At 43.7% G+C, this 15,122-nt stretch overlaps 1 protein-coding gene across 2 annotated transcripts in view; it reads left to right on the top strand.

Moving 5' to 3' along the window:
• Window positions 1–705: 705 nt before the first annotated feature.
• Nab1 (NGFI-A binding protein 1) overlaps window positions 706–15,122 on the top strand; it is a 50,025-nt gene continuing 35,608 nt past the window's right edge. The window contains exons 1-3 of one of the 2 annotated variants that reach the window (XM_045147895.1): window positions 706–783; window positions 1,101–1,204; window positions 12,388–13,225. In XM_045147895.1, the coding sequence (XP_045003830.1) occupies window positions 12,407–13,225 (819 nt within the window). In that variant the 5' untranslated portion in view covers window positions 706–783; window positions 1,101–1,204; window positions 12,388–12,406. The remainder of the gene's footprint in view (window positions 784–1,100; window positions 1,205–12,387; window positions 13,226–15,122) is intronic. The other variant, XM_045147896.1, reaches the window with a different exon arrangement.

The raw sequence follows: 15,122 nt of genomic DNA, 5'->3' as shown, positions 1-15,122 counted from the left end.
GCCTGCCGGGGATGGGGGTGCGGGGCGTGTTGGCGGGGGGTGGGAAGGATGCTCTCCGAAACACTGCAGGGCGCCCCACACTTCCTCGGTCTCTTTGCTAATTGCAAACCTCCCCGATCCCCTCCTGCGGGGGGAGGACAGGCCCCAAGGCGGCGCCCGCGGCTTCCCTGCGGGCCGGGGACGCGCGGGGGGCCCGGGCTCCTCGGGTCTGCGGGCTGCGGGCTGCGGGCGGCGGCGATCGTGGGAAGGGGCCTGGGGCGCGGCGCCGCGCGGAGGCGGCGAGGAAGAGGCCGAGCCCCGGCTCCCAGGCCCCCGGCCCGCGGCGGCCCACGCCGGGATCTGCGTCACTCGGCCGCGCGTGGGCGGGAGCCGGAGCGGCGAATGGAGCAAGAGCGGAATCTCCCAATGTGACAGCGCGGGGGGCGGGGGCGGCGGGGGCGGCGGGAGGGAGCGGGGCGCGCGGGGGCGGGCGGCGGGAGGGGGACGGCCTCCGAGCGCCGCCGCCGCCCACGCCCCTCCGCCTCCGCCTCTGCCTCCGCCTCCGCCTCCGCCTCCGCGGCCCAGCGAGCGCCGTCGGGGCGGGCGGGCGGCGGCGCTGCGGGGACCGCCGCGGGAGGAGCGCGCCCACCTCGTCCCTTCCCCCCTCGATGGGCGCGGGGGCGTCCCGGCCGCCGCAGCCGCCGCCTGACGAGGGAGAGCCGGGGGCCGGCGCTCGGGACTTGGGCTGAGCGGTCCTCGCCGAGCGCGCCGGGGACAGCCACGCCGCAGCCGCCGGCCCAGGAGGTACCGGGCGGGCGGGCGGGCGGGCGGGCGCCGGGGGCGGCGGGCGCGGCCCGAGCGGGCGACTCCGGGGAGCGCAGCCGAGGCCCCCCCACTCCCGGGCCGGTGCGGGGCTCCCGGGGACCGCGGGGCTCCCGGGGCCGGGGTCGGGGCCGGGTCTTTGGGTCTGTTTACTTTATGAGAGTGCTGCACGCCCGTGATCATTTTCTTCCCCGGTATCTTGCTCTTCTTAATGTGGTTTTTGTTTGTTGTTGTTGTTTTTGTTTCAAGGCGGAAGGAGAGTTTTGCTTGGAACTGGCTCTTTTTTTTTTTCCTCCCAGAAACTTGGCACAGAGGTGCGGGGAAGCGAGACTCTCATTGTGCCTGTAAAGGCTGAGCGGGGATGTGCACACACACGTAAGACACCGAAGCCTCGCGTGCAGAGGTGTGTGACCTGAGCCGGGCAGACACGGAATAGTACCACTTACTCACGATCCGCAATCCCGAGGGTCACACGACCTGAAGACCCTGGCAGTTTGGGGACTGCTGCTGGTGGTGGTGGTGGTGGGGGACAGTTGAGTTGGAATATGCATTTGTTGGTTTTTTGCAGTCCAAGTTTTGCAGCAAGTGATTAGGTACCCTGGGGTTCCAGAGGCTTGGGAAATTCGGGGGTGGCTGTTAATTTATAATTTCACTCGGAAAAAAAAATGCCGATTTGGAGTAACTTGTCAGTACTAATTGGTTTGCTGGTGACGTATCTCCCAACCTCAAGGAGTGCAAAGATCAGAAGCTCAGAGGGAAATTCTCAGCTCTTGTTTAAAAATATTTTGGCAGTTTTTAATAGATAATATTAGATTGCATAGGAGCAGAGGAACCGAATTTAAAATAGGTTAGTCACGTACGAAATGCTTAGCTGTTTTGTACACGCAGTGAATTACATTATTAGATTTTCACTTTTTGAAATTTCTTTCTTTGTAGAACATCACCAGTTATGACATTTATAATTCGTCTGCTGGTTTTAAGAACTATTGGAGAGAGGGTGCATAGGGCTGTGCATTCAGTCTGTTTTGGGTGGAGGCTGTCTTCCTGAAGACCTGAAAGAGCTGTTTCTCATCCAACTCAAGTGGCAGAAAAAGTGACTGAGATTCAAGGGTGCACCTTTGTCCTACACATTTGTGTCATTGGAGACATTTCATACCGTTCCTTTGAAGAGATTTTGTCCTCATAGAGATTAGCATGCGAATACGGATGCTGTTGAGAACTTGTAGATGTCTGACCAGGGCTGCCTTTTTTTCAAAGCGTAGATAATGCAGCAGCAGGTCTTGAAGGAATTTAAAGAAACCTTGGGGAGGTTTTCTGCTTTAATTTTTTTAATGCTAAACATCTTTTTGCTAAAGTTAACATGCCATTCCAGCATTAGCACTACTTTGTATTTCCCAGATCTTGGAGAGTCCTGCTGCATAGGAGTGTATCAGTGTAATAATGACAGTAAGAACAAAACAAAGAGACATAGGCAGTGGAGCTTTTTAGTTCATTTGGTGTCTTGACTGAATGTAATTCAAATGGCAGACCTTGGGATTGCTATAGCTGATTTAAGGAAATTTTAATGAACTTGTATGTCTAATGGCTAACTTGCATCTATTTGCTATTTACACTTTATTTACGGCCTGTATTTGAAAATCAATACATTAGCATAACCTTAGCTAAACTAAAAATTTTCTGGTTTTGTTAGTAGCTAGTAACAACTACTGGCCTGTAGGAAAGTTAGATTTTTTTCCCCCTCCTTGTTATTTAGACAGTCAGCTATGGTATTAGATACTTTCTTGTACATACATGTTAAGAACATATTGGTTTGTTAAAAATTAGGTGTTTTGTACTGCAGATGGCATTGAGAAAAGAAATTATGAAGTAGAGAAGACCTTTGAAGCAATTTTGCATGAATTGTAGACTTAAAGATGGTTGGACGGAAACAAGTATGTCAGATTTTTGTGTCTGGTGACTTGAGTTCTGTCCTCAGACCTCGTCTGTTTCATTATAATGCACCTGAGGGTTTTGTTTTTTTTTTTTAAATCATGACATTTTTGGAACTGAAAGCCCTGCACTTAATGTCTTGAAACTACCTAATGGGTTCCAGATATATCTGTGTTAGTTTCATGGAAGGGGTCAATTTTAGGAACAGATAATATTAGCTTATAATCATTTTGTCTGTGCATTTTCAATGTGGAACTTGGTAAATATACTACAGACAAGTAATACCTACGAGCATAATGTGGGGTTGCTGGTACAATGCAAATTTCCTTTCTGATCTGACATGTTCAGTAACTTGTACAATAGAAGAATGTATACTCCTATAAACTCAATAATGGAACAAGTGGGAAATTTAAGAAGTTGGTGCTGGGAAAAAGGCCTTAATTCTCATCTTGTGAGAATTCTCACAGTGAAAACATCATTAGGTTTTCAAGTAGTTTGTCATTTCTTAATACCTTGTGTGTAAGGGGCTGCACATTAATTTGCATGGTATGTTAGTAATTTTTACATAGAAACTTGTGAAAAGACACACACACACACACACACACACACACACACACACACACACACATTGTCTACAAATTCTGTACTCAGAGTGCTCTTAATGCTGGTTGAATGATGACTTGACTGTTGGTTGATTAAAGAATTCCCAGCCATCATTATATGAAATGCTAGTATTTGTCTGCTAGTGTTAAAGTGATGCAGAATTATTGCTTATTAGCCAAGTAAATCTGATTTACCCTTTTCCAATTTTGCTAAATGCATTTATACTTACCCATTGAATATTTGGGCTAAATTTTACAGGAGTATCAAATTTTCTAGATCCAATCACAATTAAAGAAAAATGGATATAATAATTGAAATTTTCCAAATTGCCATTAATTCATTCAGTGCTAAATGTTTAGTTTATAGCTATGAAAGCAATAAGACCTGAAATTATCTTCATAAGACATGACTGAAATGTGTATTGAGCATGCTTGGGGTCCTGGGTTCAGTCTCCAGTACCAGAAAACATCTCCAAACAAACAACAAGATGGTATATCTCTCTATGCTTCCTAGTAAGTGTGCCTAGGAAAAAGTTTTAGAACTTGAAACATATGTGTGAGAATTAGTATCTAGGCCAACTTTGCAGTCTAAAGTCACTCATGAAATGAAATTCAACCACATTTAATCATTTTTAGTTTGAGTTCTGGGTTGTAGGACTAGACATGAGAAGAATTCATTTCCAACAGGGTCATCCTTTTCCAATCTAAATTACCTTTAATTCTAGCACTTGGGAGGCTGATGTAGGAGGATCACCATGTGTTTGAGGCTACCCTGAGACTACAGAGTGAATTTGAGGTCAGCCTGAGCTAGAGGGAGAACCTACCTCAAAAAGACCAATATATCTATCATCTACCTATCTATCTATCTTTCTAAAACTTTTCACTTTCAACCTTTATTTTACCCATTGCACGGTTCTCTATTCTCCCCTCTTCTAATTGGGGCCATACTTGAGAAGTGTTGACAGTCTCTGTGTTCATATTTACAGTTTTCTTTGTCTCCTGTTTCCCATCTCAGTCTTTGATTCCATTAGTGTGCAGCAGACCTCATTCAGACAGTAAGAGAAAAATAGGCTGGTGGAACTAATTCACCTTAATCTGTGACTCATGAGAGCTCAACTGAGGGTTTTCACACTTTTTCTAAGTCTGAAATATGTTGCTATTAATTCACATAGTTTTCAAGTTAAAACTTCAGGCTGCTTGAAGGGAGGGAAGAATTTATTATCCTCTGTAGAAATAAGAAAAGTCTTATTGAAATTTTGCTTTTGCATTCTCCCGACTCGATGAAGAACCTGTCTTCCTTGTAGTACCATAGATTGCATAAAAATGTATGTAATGTATATGCACATGTACTAAATGCATATATCTATCCACAATTCCTGTAGCACAGAGAATCCATCTTAATGTAATAATGATCTGTAAGATATTTATTTGTAATATTACATTTAATTTTTTGGAACAAAGTCTTAGGATATCTTGTGATTGAACTTGAATTGCAGATTTCACACCTAATGTGTATTTGAATTCTGACCCTGTGTAGTTACTGTATTTGGGAGCACATCCCTTGCTCTCTTGGGAAAATAACCATGTAATGAGTCTGCTACATAGCCCTCTAAAGAAGTTTTGAGGATGAAAGAAGGCAAAAGATCGTAGATAAAGCACAGGATGCAACAGAACGCCCTGTTGGTGGATGTGGGATTTACTGGAACACCAGTTAACTGTGAGCGTGTCTCTTAAGACAGATGCAAGGAAGCTTCTGCTCTGATTCTTACTCGAGCTTTGCGTTCACTGAGCAGCAACCTTTTAGAAATGTTCTACACAGAACACTTCACTAGGAAGAAAGGTGAATAAAAGATTAATGAGACCTAATTCCTCTTCCTAGGATGCTTATAACCAAACAATAACTAACATGTTTTCAGAGCCAGGTTAATTCCTTTGTTCTGTGGCTCCTAAAACATAACACATTGCACTCCATTTATCACAGTACTTAAAAATATTTTTTTTTGTTTATTTTTATTTATTTATTTGAGAGGGACAGAGAGAGAGAGAGAAGGGGCTCACCAGGGCCTCCAGCCACTGCAAACGAACACCAGATACGTGTGCCCCTTTGTGCATCTGGCTAACATGAGTCCTGGGGAATCAAGCCTCGAACCAGGGTCCTTGGGCTTCACAGGCAAGTACCTATCTGCTAAACCAATTCTCCAGCCCTATCACAGTACTTTTAAGCATCTCTTAACAGGTTGGTCATGAGGGACCATCTTTCCTCAGTATCCTTAGAACTGGCTCAGTACTTGCTGTATTGGAATAAGTGATAAAATTGGGGAGGCTTGGGAACAAAAACATGGAAAGCATTGTGGTGGTTCTAAGAAGTGTGAGGATACCTATGACCAAGCTGTGTTCTTTTAAAATACTTTATTTTTATGTATTTGAGAGAGGTAGAGAGAGACACCCACTGCAAACAAACTCCAGACACATGTAGCAACTTGTGCATATGGCTTACATGGGTCCTGGGGAGTTGAACCTGGGTCCTTTGGCTTTGCAGGCAAGTGCCTTAACTGCTAAGCCATTTCTTCAGCCCCCAAGCTGTGTTTTATGGGAAACACATGGAGGATGCCAGGATAGGATCATGTCAGGGAACAAAGAGAAGGCTTGAAAGGTAGGTTGGGAGGCTGGAGAGATGGCTTAGCGGTTAAGTGCTTGCCTGTGAAGCCTAAGGACCCCGGTTCGAGGCTCGGTTCCCCAGGTCCCACGTTAGTCAGATGCACAAGGGGGCGCACGCGTCTGGAGTTCGTTTGCAGAGGCTGGAAGCCCTGGCACGCCCACACTCTCTCTCTCCCTCTATCTGTCTTTCTCTCTGTGTCTGTCGCTCTCAAATAAATAAATAAAAATATTTTTTAAAAAAAAGGTAGGTTGGGAATGGGTGTCCATGTGTAGTTCAAGTTGGTTCCTTTAAGTAGGGAGGAAATTGCTCAGAAGAGCCAAGAGTCACACATGCCCTTTAGGAAGATGAAGCAATGCATTGCAATGCAGGATGTACGGGAGGTAAGGAAGTTGTCAAAGTTGGGATAAGAAGCAATAAAGACTGGAATTGGATGCTTTAGGACAAAGAAGAAGGGTGATGTGGTTTAAGGACATGTAAATTAGAAAAAGGAGGAAAGTATAGAAGCTCACGTTTTATTAAATAAAGGAAGCAGGAAAAACAATGATGTAACTGAAATGATTGAGAGAGTTGCAAAAAGTGGATTTGGGAATCTAGATGATAAAGAGGCACCTACTTTGTTTTGGGCATACTAAAGCTTTTGACAGTCCCAGGTGCAATGCTTAATTATAGTTCAGAAGAAAAAGTAAATTTTTTTTTTTTTTTTTTTTTTTTTTGGTTTTTTGAGGTAGGGTCTTGCTTTAGCCCATGTTGATCTAGAATTCACTATGTAGTTTCAGGCTGGCCTCGAACTCACAACAATCCTCCTACCTCTGCCTCCCAAGTACTGAGATTAAAGGCATGCTCCACCACATATTTGTATCTATCTATTTAGTCATAAAAGGGCTTATTTACTTTCACTTATAAATCCTTTTTCCTCAGTAGCTAAAGCTTGGTGTGTACATCTGGTTTTGATACAGTTTTGTAATGATGCCATAGTTCCCTGCTCATGAACAACTGGCCTGGGCCACAGGTTTTTAAACTATGGGTCATGACCCCATATGGGTCATGGAACTGAATGTGGAGGTTGTAAAAAATGTGGCAACAACAAAAGGTTTCTGAATATACAACCACCACAAATAACTCAAAATTAAGCGGTCATAGTGAGGCCACAGGGTTTCTGGCAGCTCTCGCCTGTGTTGCCTCGCACATCTTCACAGCTTTCGTTCTGATGCGCGGCATGGACAGTTTGCGCTGAGCTTGCCTTCCCGGCGTCCAGCACCAGAGTGCCTCAGCCACCTCAGGAGCACAAACCTGAGACTTGTGTGTTTGGAATTGCAGCATTTCTCTTGCACATAGGAAGTTTTCTGCTCCATGGAAAGAATAGTTTAATTATGGAAAACAAAGACTTTCAATGTTTTCTTGCTATCATTACTTAGCATGTAAGTGTAAAATTATTATATCTTGGAATTGGATTGTGTTTGAATATGTGATTCAAAAATTGTTTGGGTTTCTGACTTGAGTTTAATGTTTTTAGAAAGTCAGTTTGGGTTTGGGATTATGACAGAATTTCTAGCAATTTCTGAAATGCCCTTGAGCATACTACTGCCATTTTTGTATACATATATATGCAAAATGGTGTTCTCAGCATCAATGTTTGTACAACCCAAATACTGATCAACTGCAAAATATACTGAAGATGTTCTGTGTCCTCCAGTAACAGATATTCAGGCAAGATTTAATTCTTTTTGTAAAAGTAAATAAGGACATCTGTTTCATTAGTAAGCAAATCAGCTTTTATTTTTAATGTAATGTCATGTGTTTACCAAAGAATTATTTTAAAATAAATTTCTATATGATTTATTTTCAGTAAATGTTTGATTTGGAAACCTATTTTATATAACTATGTATTCAGGGCCTCATAACTTTCTCAGGCACATTGGAGTCATGTGAGGGGGAAAAAAGTTTTAAGAAGTGCTGGTCTGGGCTGGAGAGTTTGCTTAGTGGTTAAGGTGCTTGCCTGCGAAGCCTAAGGAGCCAGGCTCAATTCTCCAAGTCCCACTTAAGTCAGATGCACATGCTCTGAAGTTCGCTTGCAGTGGCTAGAGACCCTGGCACACTCATTCATTCTCTCCCCCCCCCCACTTCCATCTCTGATAAACTTTTTTTTTTTTTTAATGTGCTGGTCTGTCATAAATACAGATTTGGAAAGCACTGCCTGTAATGTCCTTTGATGCCTAGGAGTAGAAGATATCATTAAGAAACAATATGGGGTTGGAGAGATGGCTTAACTTGGTTAAGGCACTTGCCTCCAAAGCCTAAGAACCCATATTTGAATCTCCAGGTCTCACATAAGGCAGATGCCCAGTGATGCAAGCATGCAGTGTCACACATGCGCACAAGGGGGCACGTGGAGTTCACAGCAGCTAAAGGTTTTGGCACACCTATTCTCTCCCTCTCTTTCTTAAGCAAATAAATAAATAAGAGACAATATGGACAGACAGCAGAAAAGATGTACTATAAACCCTGCAAGCCATACATGTAATCCTAGCATCAGGAGGTTGAGGCCAGAGTATTACTTGAGATCAACCTTGCTAACTTCGTGAGCCCTCCCCTGCCCATCCTCATTCCCACCCTACAGCAAACCACAATGATGCATAAAACCCCAGAGAGTTCTTGAAATTAGAATATAGTGGGGAACGATAAAGGGAAATGATGTGATACTACCAAAGTCAAATGGCCTTCAAGGAGTGATGCTAGAGAGAGGTCAATGAGAAGCCCTGGGGAGGACGTGGTTAGTGTGATGGAGCCCAAAACACTGCGCTGAGACAGCATTGAAGGGGTGATGCTTCTTTCTCCTGGAGACCATGAAAGGCCTCTGTTTTACCTGAAATATTCAGATCTAGGCATGGGAAATATCCGGAAAATTTTGTTTCCCATAGAAAATTGATCTGTAAAGTTTTCTAGAACAGACAGGTCCTCATTTCACTTAGTGTAGTTTGGGCCTGGTAGATGACCCATGCTTCTGTAAGGAGCCAAAGTGAAGTATCTTTTTGTAAGGTTTTTGGATGTAATAAATGCCACTTAAAATAGTGGAAAACAACAAGTGGTCTTAGACTAATCTATTTTTAAATTCCTCTTTGTAATACTGTGATTTTTTTTTAATGGACTGACCAAGATGTGGAATACGGAAATTAGTGTGAAGAGAGATTTGCTGTATAGTGGCAGGAAGACCACAGGTTATCTGTTAAACATAATAAGAATGAGAATTGTTCTCTCAACTGGTCTTTATGAAAAGTTCAGGGTCAGCATGGTGTTCAAAATAGCTTGGAAAGACATACTGAAAGTTACCTGCATACAGTATTGTATCAAGACCCTTTTTATATTTTGTTCAGATTAGAGAGGCGCAGGTAGAGCTTGTTTTCAACTTATTTGACCTTTATGTTGAAGCATGAATGGTTGCAGATTTTGTGAAAACAGAAAGTCTCATAAGAATTTTCTTTTAAGTCAAATTGAGTTAGTGTATAAAGTGGTGGGTGTTTAAATGATCTCAGCAGGTTTTGGAAGTAAACGGAAACATTTTTCTCTGGCAAAATCTTAGAGAGAAAAATCTCCTTTTCTAGCAGTGAGTGTAGCCCTTTAGAAACCTCTTGGGACCCTGAACAGGCTGGCCCTGCCATTCTTTGTATCCATAACTTCTTGCCAGTCCAGGAAGTCTTCCTCTTAAGAACTTGATTTTCTGCTTTTCTTGATAAAGGAGAAAGGATAAAACTTGAAAGTTACTATTTTCTAAAAATTATTGCCTTATATCGGAAGACTAAAACTCTAAGTATGGGCCTTTTTATTCTGAAGTTTTTATTTCATATTTGCCTCATATTATTTTTACTTATTATTCATACAATAGTCAAAAATTCTATTATGCTAGATTTTTTCTCATACTGCTTCATCTATATATGTGGTCTGTGGAATAAATATGGTGAAATAATTGGTCACTCAATAAACCCTGTAAAATTACAGTCCTTTTACGAAAAAAATGCATATGTATGTGTTTGTTTGTGTATGCTTAGGTCTATCATGAGAAAGTTTCCTTTCTATCTTATATACACTCCAGAAACACTTCTCTTTGGTACAGTGTAGTTTAGTACAGATCTAGACTCCAGCCTGTAACACCCCTGGGCTGTTTTCTGGGCTAGTGACTAACTACATGATAGGCTGTCCAGAAGAATGGTAAGGCATTCTAATAACAGGAGACTAGAGGCACCAGTGATCCAGACCTGATCCTGCACAGCTCCTGTTGCTCCAAGATCATACTGCGTAGGGGTCTTATGCAATTTGTCTTATGTGCCAGACCCTGGGTGTGAGATACAGTTTGGGAACTGCAGAACCTGTCTTATTCAAAAGCACCTGGGCTGATTTCCTGGGTGCCACAGAAGCTGTGGATGCAAATCCTTTTTTTTTTTTTTTTTTTTTAATTTGTTGGAAAGCATCAAGCCATGCCTGTACTAACCCATACGAATTAAGAACCGTGACATTTAAGGAGATTACTTGTTGATCAAAATGGATTGTGGATAATACAGAGGTTCCAGGGGATGGGGCTTCCCTGTAGTTAGTGCTTGAGTGAGAGGGAGACCCATTCTCCTTAACCGGGGTAACGGAGAGGAGACTAGAGCTTATGTAGCATTCTAGTTGGTGTCTTTTGAACACAAGTCAGGTTTGGAGACCTTCGGGCTTTCGGGGGTGTTCCTAATATCCCCATGCTGACGTCTCTGGTTAATTATTGCTGCGTACCATTAGAGCTGAGAGCATTCTTCACTTTCCTCCAGCATTTCTATCAGTTTGCTCTTCTATGATTTTTCTCTCGAGTGGGCTCCAGAGACAGAATTAGGCAGTTGTGTTGGTTACAAGGTTGTTTCTCTTAATGGAAGAACTTGACCAACTCTTTTTAGTATATGTGAGCTCTCCAGGCAACCTCAGATAGTTTCTCAAGGCTGCTAAGATAAAAGTGCCTTGCTGAATCTTGTGTCTTTATTATTATTATTTTTTTGTTTTTGGTTTTTCGAGGTAGGGTCTCACTCTAGCCCAAGCTGACCTGGAACTCACTATGGAGTCTCAGGCTGGCCTCGAATTCACGGCAATCCTCCTACCTCTGTCTCCCGAGTGCTGGGATTAAAGGCGTGTGCCACCACGCCTGGCTAAATCTTGTGTCTTTAAACACAAGCTTCTCTGCCTTGCTTGGGCTCAGGCTTGGCTTTGGGCTCTGCTCTGTTCTACAGGGTTCTCATCCTGGGCCTTGCGTCCTCTGTCTCTGATGCATACTTAGGCTCCAATCTGCTACTTTGCATGGAGCGAAGTTCTGCACAAGCCCTCTAACCTAGGACGCCTTCAGGTGCCATTCCGCCAGTGCGAATCCCATTGTCCTGACTGTCTCATGACTGTCATTAATTCTAGACTTTTACATATGTGACCTCACCGATACCCACAAATCTTTCTGAAGTCAAAGAAGGTGTTAGTAAACGATAACTATATCCTGTTCTTTATCATTTATACCTAAGTGATCACTTGTTTGAATTTTCACTGCCTCTGTTTGTTCCTGCTGCCTAAATATGCCCCCCACACCTCCAGTTTATACCGAAATCTACCTTTTTCTTGCTAGACCAACTTTGCTTATTTTTCCTTATGAAATAGGAAAAAGAAAGCTTATTTCGAAGGGGCTTTGTGCGGATTAGACACAGTGTGATGCAGCATTTATCATGTTGTCTGGCTCAGAATCAGTTTTCAATGAATGGTGGATACTAACTTACTTCTTGTTAATTTTGATTGTCTTCACTTCACCACTGTGTCTGCACAAAGAAGCAGAAAAGCATGTAGTTGAAAATACAGAATATAAAGCCCTGTGAACTGTCTGCATCCGCAGTCTCCTCTTAAAGCAGATATTTTCCTTTAGAAAGACAAATCAGTTTAGTTCCTGACTTTTTGGGTTGTTTGAAGTACAAGCTAAGATGGGTCAGCGCGCAGGGTGCATAGGAAGAACGCTTTCCAACCCTCATCTGTGCAGATGCGGCTGGTGCTGCTCTTCCTATACTGCGCCTGTATGTAAATCCTGTGGTGTCCAAACTACTTAGTTTAAGAAGTGTGGGCTGGGAAGATGGCTTAGCGGTTAAGCGCTTACCTGTGAAGCCTAAGGACGCAGGTTCGAGGCTCAATTTCCCAGGACCCACGTTAGCCAGATGCACAAGGGGGCACACGCATCTGTAGTTCGTTTGCAGTGGCTGGAGGCCCTGGCGCGCCCATTCCCTCTATCTGCCTCTTTCTCTCTTCTGTCGCTCTCAAATAAATAAATAAAAATAAACAAAAAAAAATTTTTAAAAAAAAAGAAGTGTGAGTCAGGTGTAGTGAGTTTCTCCTCTCTTCTTTTTGTAGGTCCAACCCAGCCACAGTAATGGCCACGGCCTTACCGAGGACCCTGGGCGAGTTGCAGCTGTACAGAATCTTGCAAAAAGCCAATCTGCTGTCTTACTTTGATGCCTTTATCCAGCAAGGTGGTGATGATGTCCAGCAACTGTGCGAAGCTGGAGAAGAGGAATTTTTGGAAATCATGGCTCTTGTGGGCATGGCTAGCAAGCCCCTTCATGTTCGAAGGTTGCAGAAGGCCTTGAGAGACTGGGTTACAAACCCTGGCCTTTTCAATCAGCCGCTGACTTCCCTTCCTGTGAGTAGCATACCCATCTATAAGTTACCGGAGGGATCACCGACGTGGCTGGGGATATCTTGCAGTAGCTATGAGAGGAACAGCAGTGCCCGGGAGCCTCATCTCAAAATCCCCAAATGTGCTGCCACCACGTGTGTGCAGAGCCTGGGACAGGGGAAGTCAGACCTGGTGGGGAGCTTGGCGCTGCAGAGTGTGGCGGAGTCCAGGCTGTGGCAAGGACACCACGCCACCGAGAGCGAGCACAGCCTGTCCCCGGCGGACCTGGGCTCGCCCGCCTCCCCGAAGGAGAGCAGCGAGGCGCTGGACGCGGCCGCCGCCCTCTCGGTGGCCGAGTGCGTGGAGCGGATGGCCCCCACGCTGCCCAAAAGCGACTTGAACGAAGTCAGAGAACTGCTGAAGAACAACAAGAAGCTGGCCAAAATGATCGGTCACATCTTCGAGATGAGCGACGAGGATCCCCATAAGGAGGAGGAGATTCGAAAATACAGCGCCATCTACGGCAGGTTTGACTCCAAGAGGAAGGACGGGAAGCACCTGACTCTTCACGAGGTAAGCCCGGCCCGCGCCTGCCTGGGTGACCGTGTGCCACGTGGCTCTGCCTGAAGGGTAAGCTTGGTCATGGTTGTTCCAGAGGAAAGCACTTCCTGGAAGCAGTACTAAAAATGTACAAATGTTAGCAAAGTGTAAGTGTTGAAAGAACTCTATATTTTGTTAGAGAATTGCCTTTGTAGAGCTATAGTGTAAGGTGCTGTTTATCAAAATGTCAGAATTTAAGCAGGGAAAGCACATACTCTTCACATCTGTAAAATAATTTTTAGTTAAATAAAGTAGCATTATAAAGCTAGACACTTGTTTTAAAGACCTTTCTTTTTTTTCTTTCCCTCTGTAAGAAAAAGCATCTTGTAAAAACAGGCAGAATATAAAGCAGTTTCCAGCAAGTGCAGAAGACAAAATTAGATTAGGTGAATGTTCGAAGAATTACAATAGCTTTGAGTATTGTTTTGGTAGAGCTTTGCAGTAAAGAAATCTCATTGTGTGCCAGGTATGGTGGCATGTGCTTTTAATCCCAGCACTTGGGAGGCCAAGGAGGAGGATCTCTGTGAGTTTGAGACCAGCCTGAGACTCCATAATGAATTTTAGGTCAGCCTTGGCTAGAGCAAGATCCTACTTCGAAAAACAAAAACAAAAACAAAAATCATTTTTATAGCACTGTATCCAGAAACACTATTTAAACATATATATGCATGTGCTTATGTTTGTATATGAATATGGTATATGCATACCTTGTGTGTAGAAACCATCATACATACTTTCTCTTCTTGTCTATATGGGCAACATCTGCAAACTTTAGCTAGAGCATAAGCTTGAGTTTTTTCTCTTATATTTTCCTCCAAATAGAATAACCTGTCTTCCTTTTACTTCCTACATCTACTGTGTCACAGAAACTTCAGAACACTATTGTACTTATTGATTTGTATCCATCCTGTCTGCATCCTGCAGTATAATGTCTTTTTCTTTTATCTCCAGAGTCCAATGTATCCAGTAAGTCAGTGAAAATAAATGCACTGGCATAAAGGAAAAAGGCTTTCATAGCTAGCTCTTTAAGTAACCATGTATCCTTCAGTGTGCATGTGTGTATGTGTGCACTCTTGTGGATGCAGGCCCACCCACAGTTCAGAGGATGATCTCAGGTGTAAGTTCTGGCCCTCTGTCTTCTTTGAGGCAAGGTCTCTTGCTCACTGCTCCACTGGCCAGGCTGGCTGGCTCCTGGGTTTCCCAGGGATTCTCCTGTCTCTGCCTCCCATTTTGTAGGTGCGCTGGCTTTCCATGTGATTGCGCTAGGCGTGCAGCTGTACATGGGTTCTGGGAATCAAACTCAGGTACTCACTCTTGCACGTCAAGCGCTCTGTTCACTGAGCCGTCCTCCTAGCCCTATAACTATGTGTCCTTTACAAGAAGGAATAAACCCGCAGAAAATAATGTTCAGCCTTGTACTTTAACATGAAAAAGATCATTGTTCACTGTGAAAGTATTTCAGTCATAAAAGGATCTAGATGACTGAGTTTTCAAATGCTCAGACTTGCTTTCACTGGTATAACTGTGGGATCGGGTTTTGGGCATTCCTCCCCGCATTTACCTGTAATGAGACAGCGGGCCCATGGACAGAGCTGCCTGGTTCAGTGACAGATCGCACTGTGTGCTGTAGTGTGCATGGACCGTGATCAGCTTACTGTCCACTCATGTTATTTACATTGTTGCCTGGTTTTCATTTTTAATTGAAATTCGCTTATTATGGTGTGTGAACATTGTAATCCACATACACTTTTACCATCTTGTGTATGTTTCTTCTGCAGAATGGATTCCAACAACTGAGTTGTGGGATCAAGGAGTATGCCTTATAATGTTTCAATATACTGCTAAATGTATACCTTAATTATGTTATAAC

This window comes from Jaculus jaculus, chromosome 4 (assembly GCF_020740685.1).
Source record: "Jaculus jaculus isolate mJacJac1 chromosome 4, mJacJac1.mat.Y.cur, whole genome shotgun sequence".
NCBI classification, from domain to species: domain Eukaryota; kingdom Metazoa; phylum Chordata; class Mammalia; order Rodentia; family Dipodidae; genus Jaculus; species Jaculus jaculus.
This window is presented reverse-complemented; position numbering and strand designations above follow the sequence as displayed.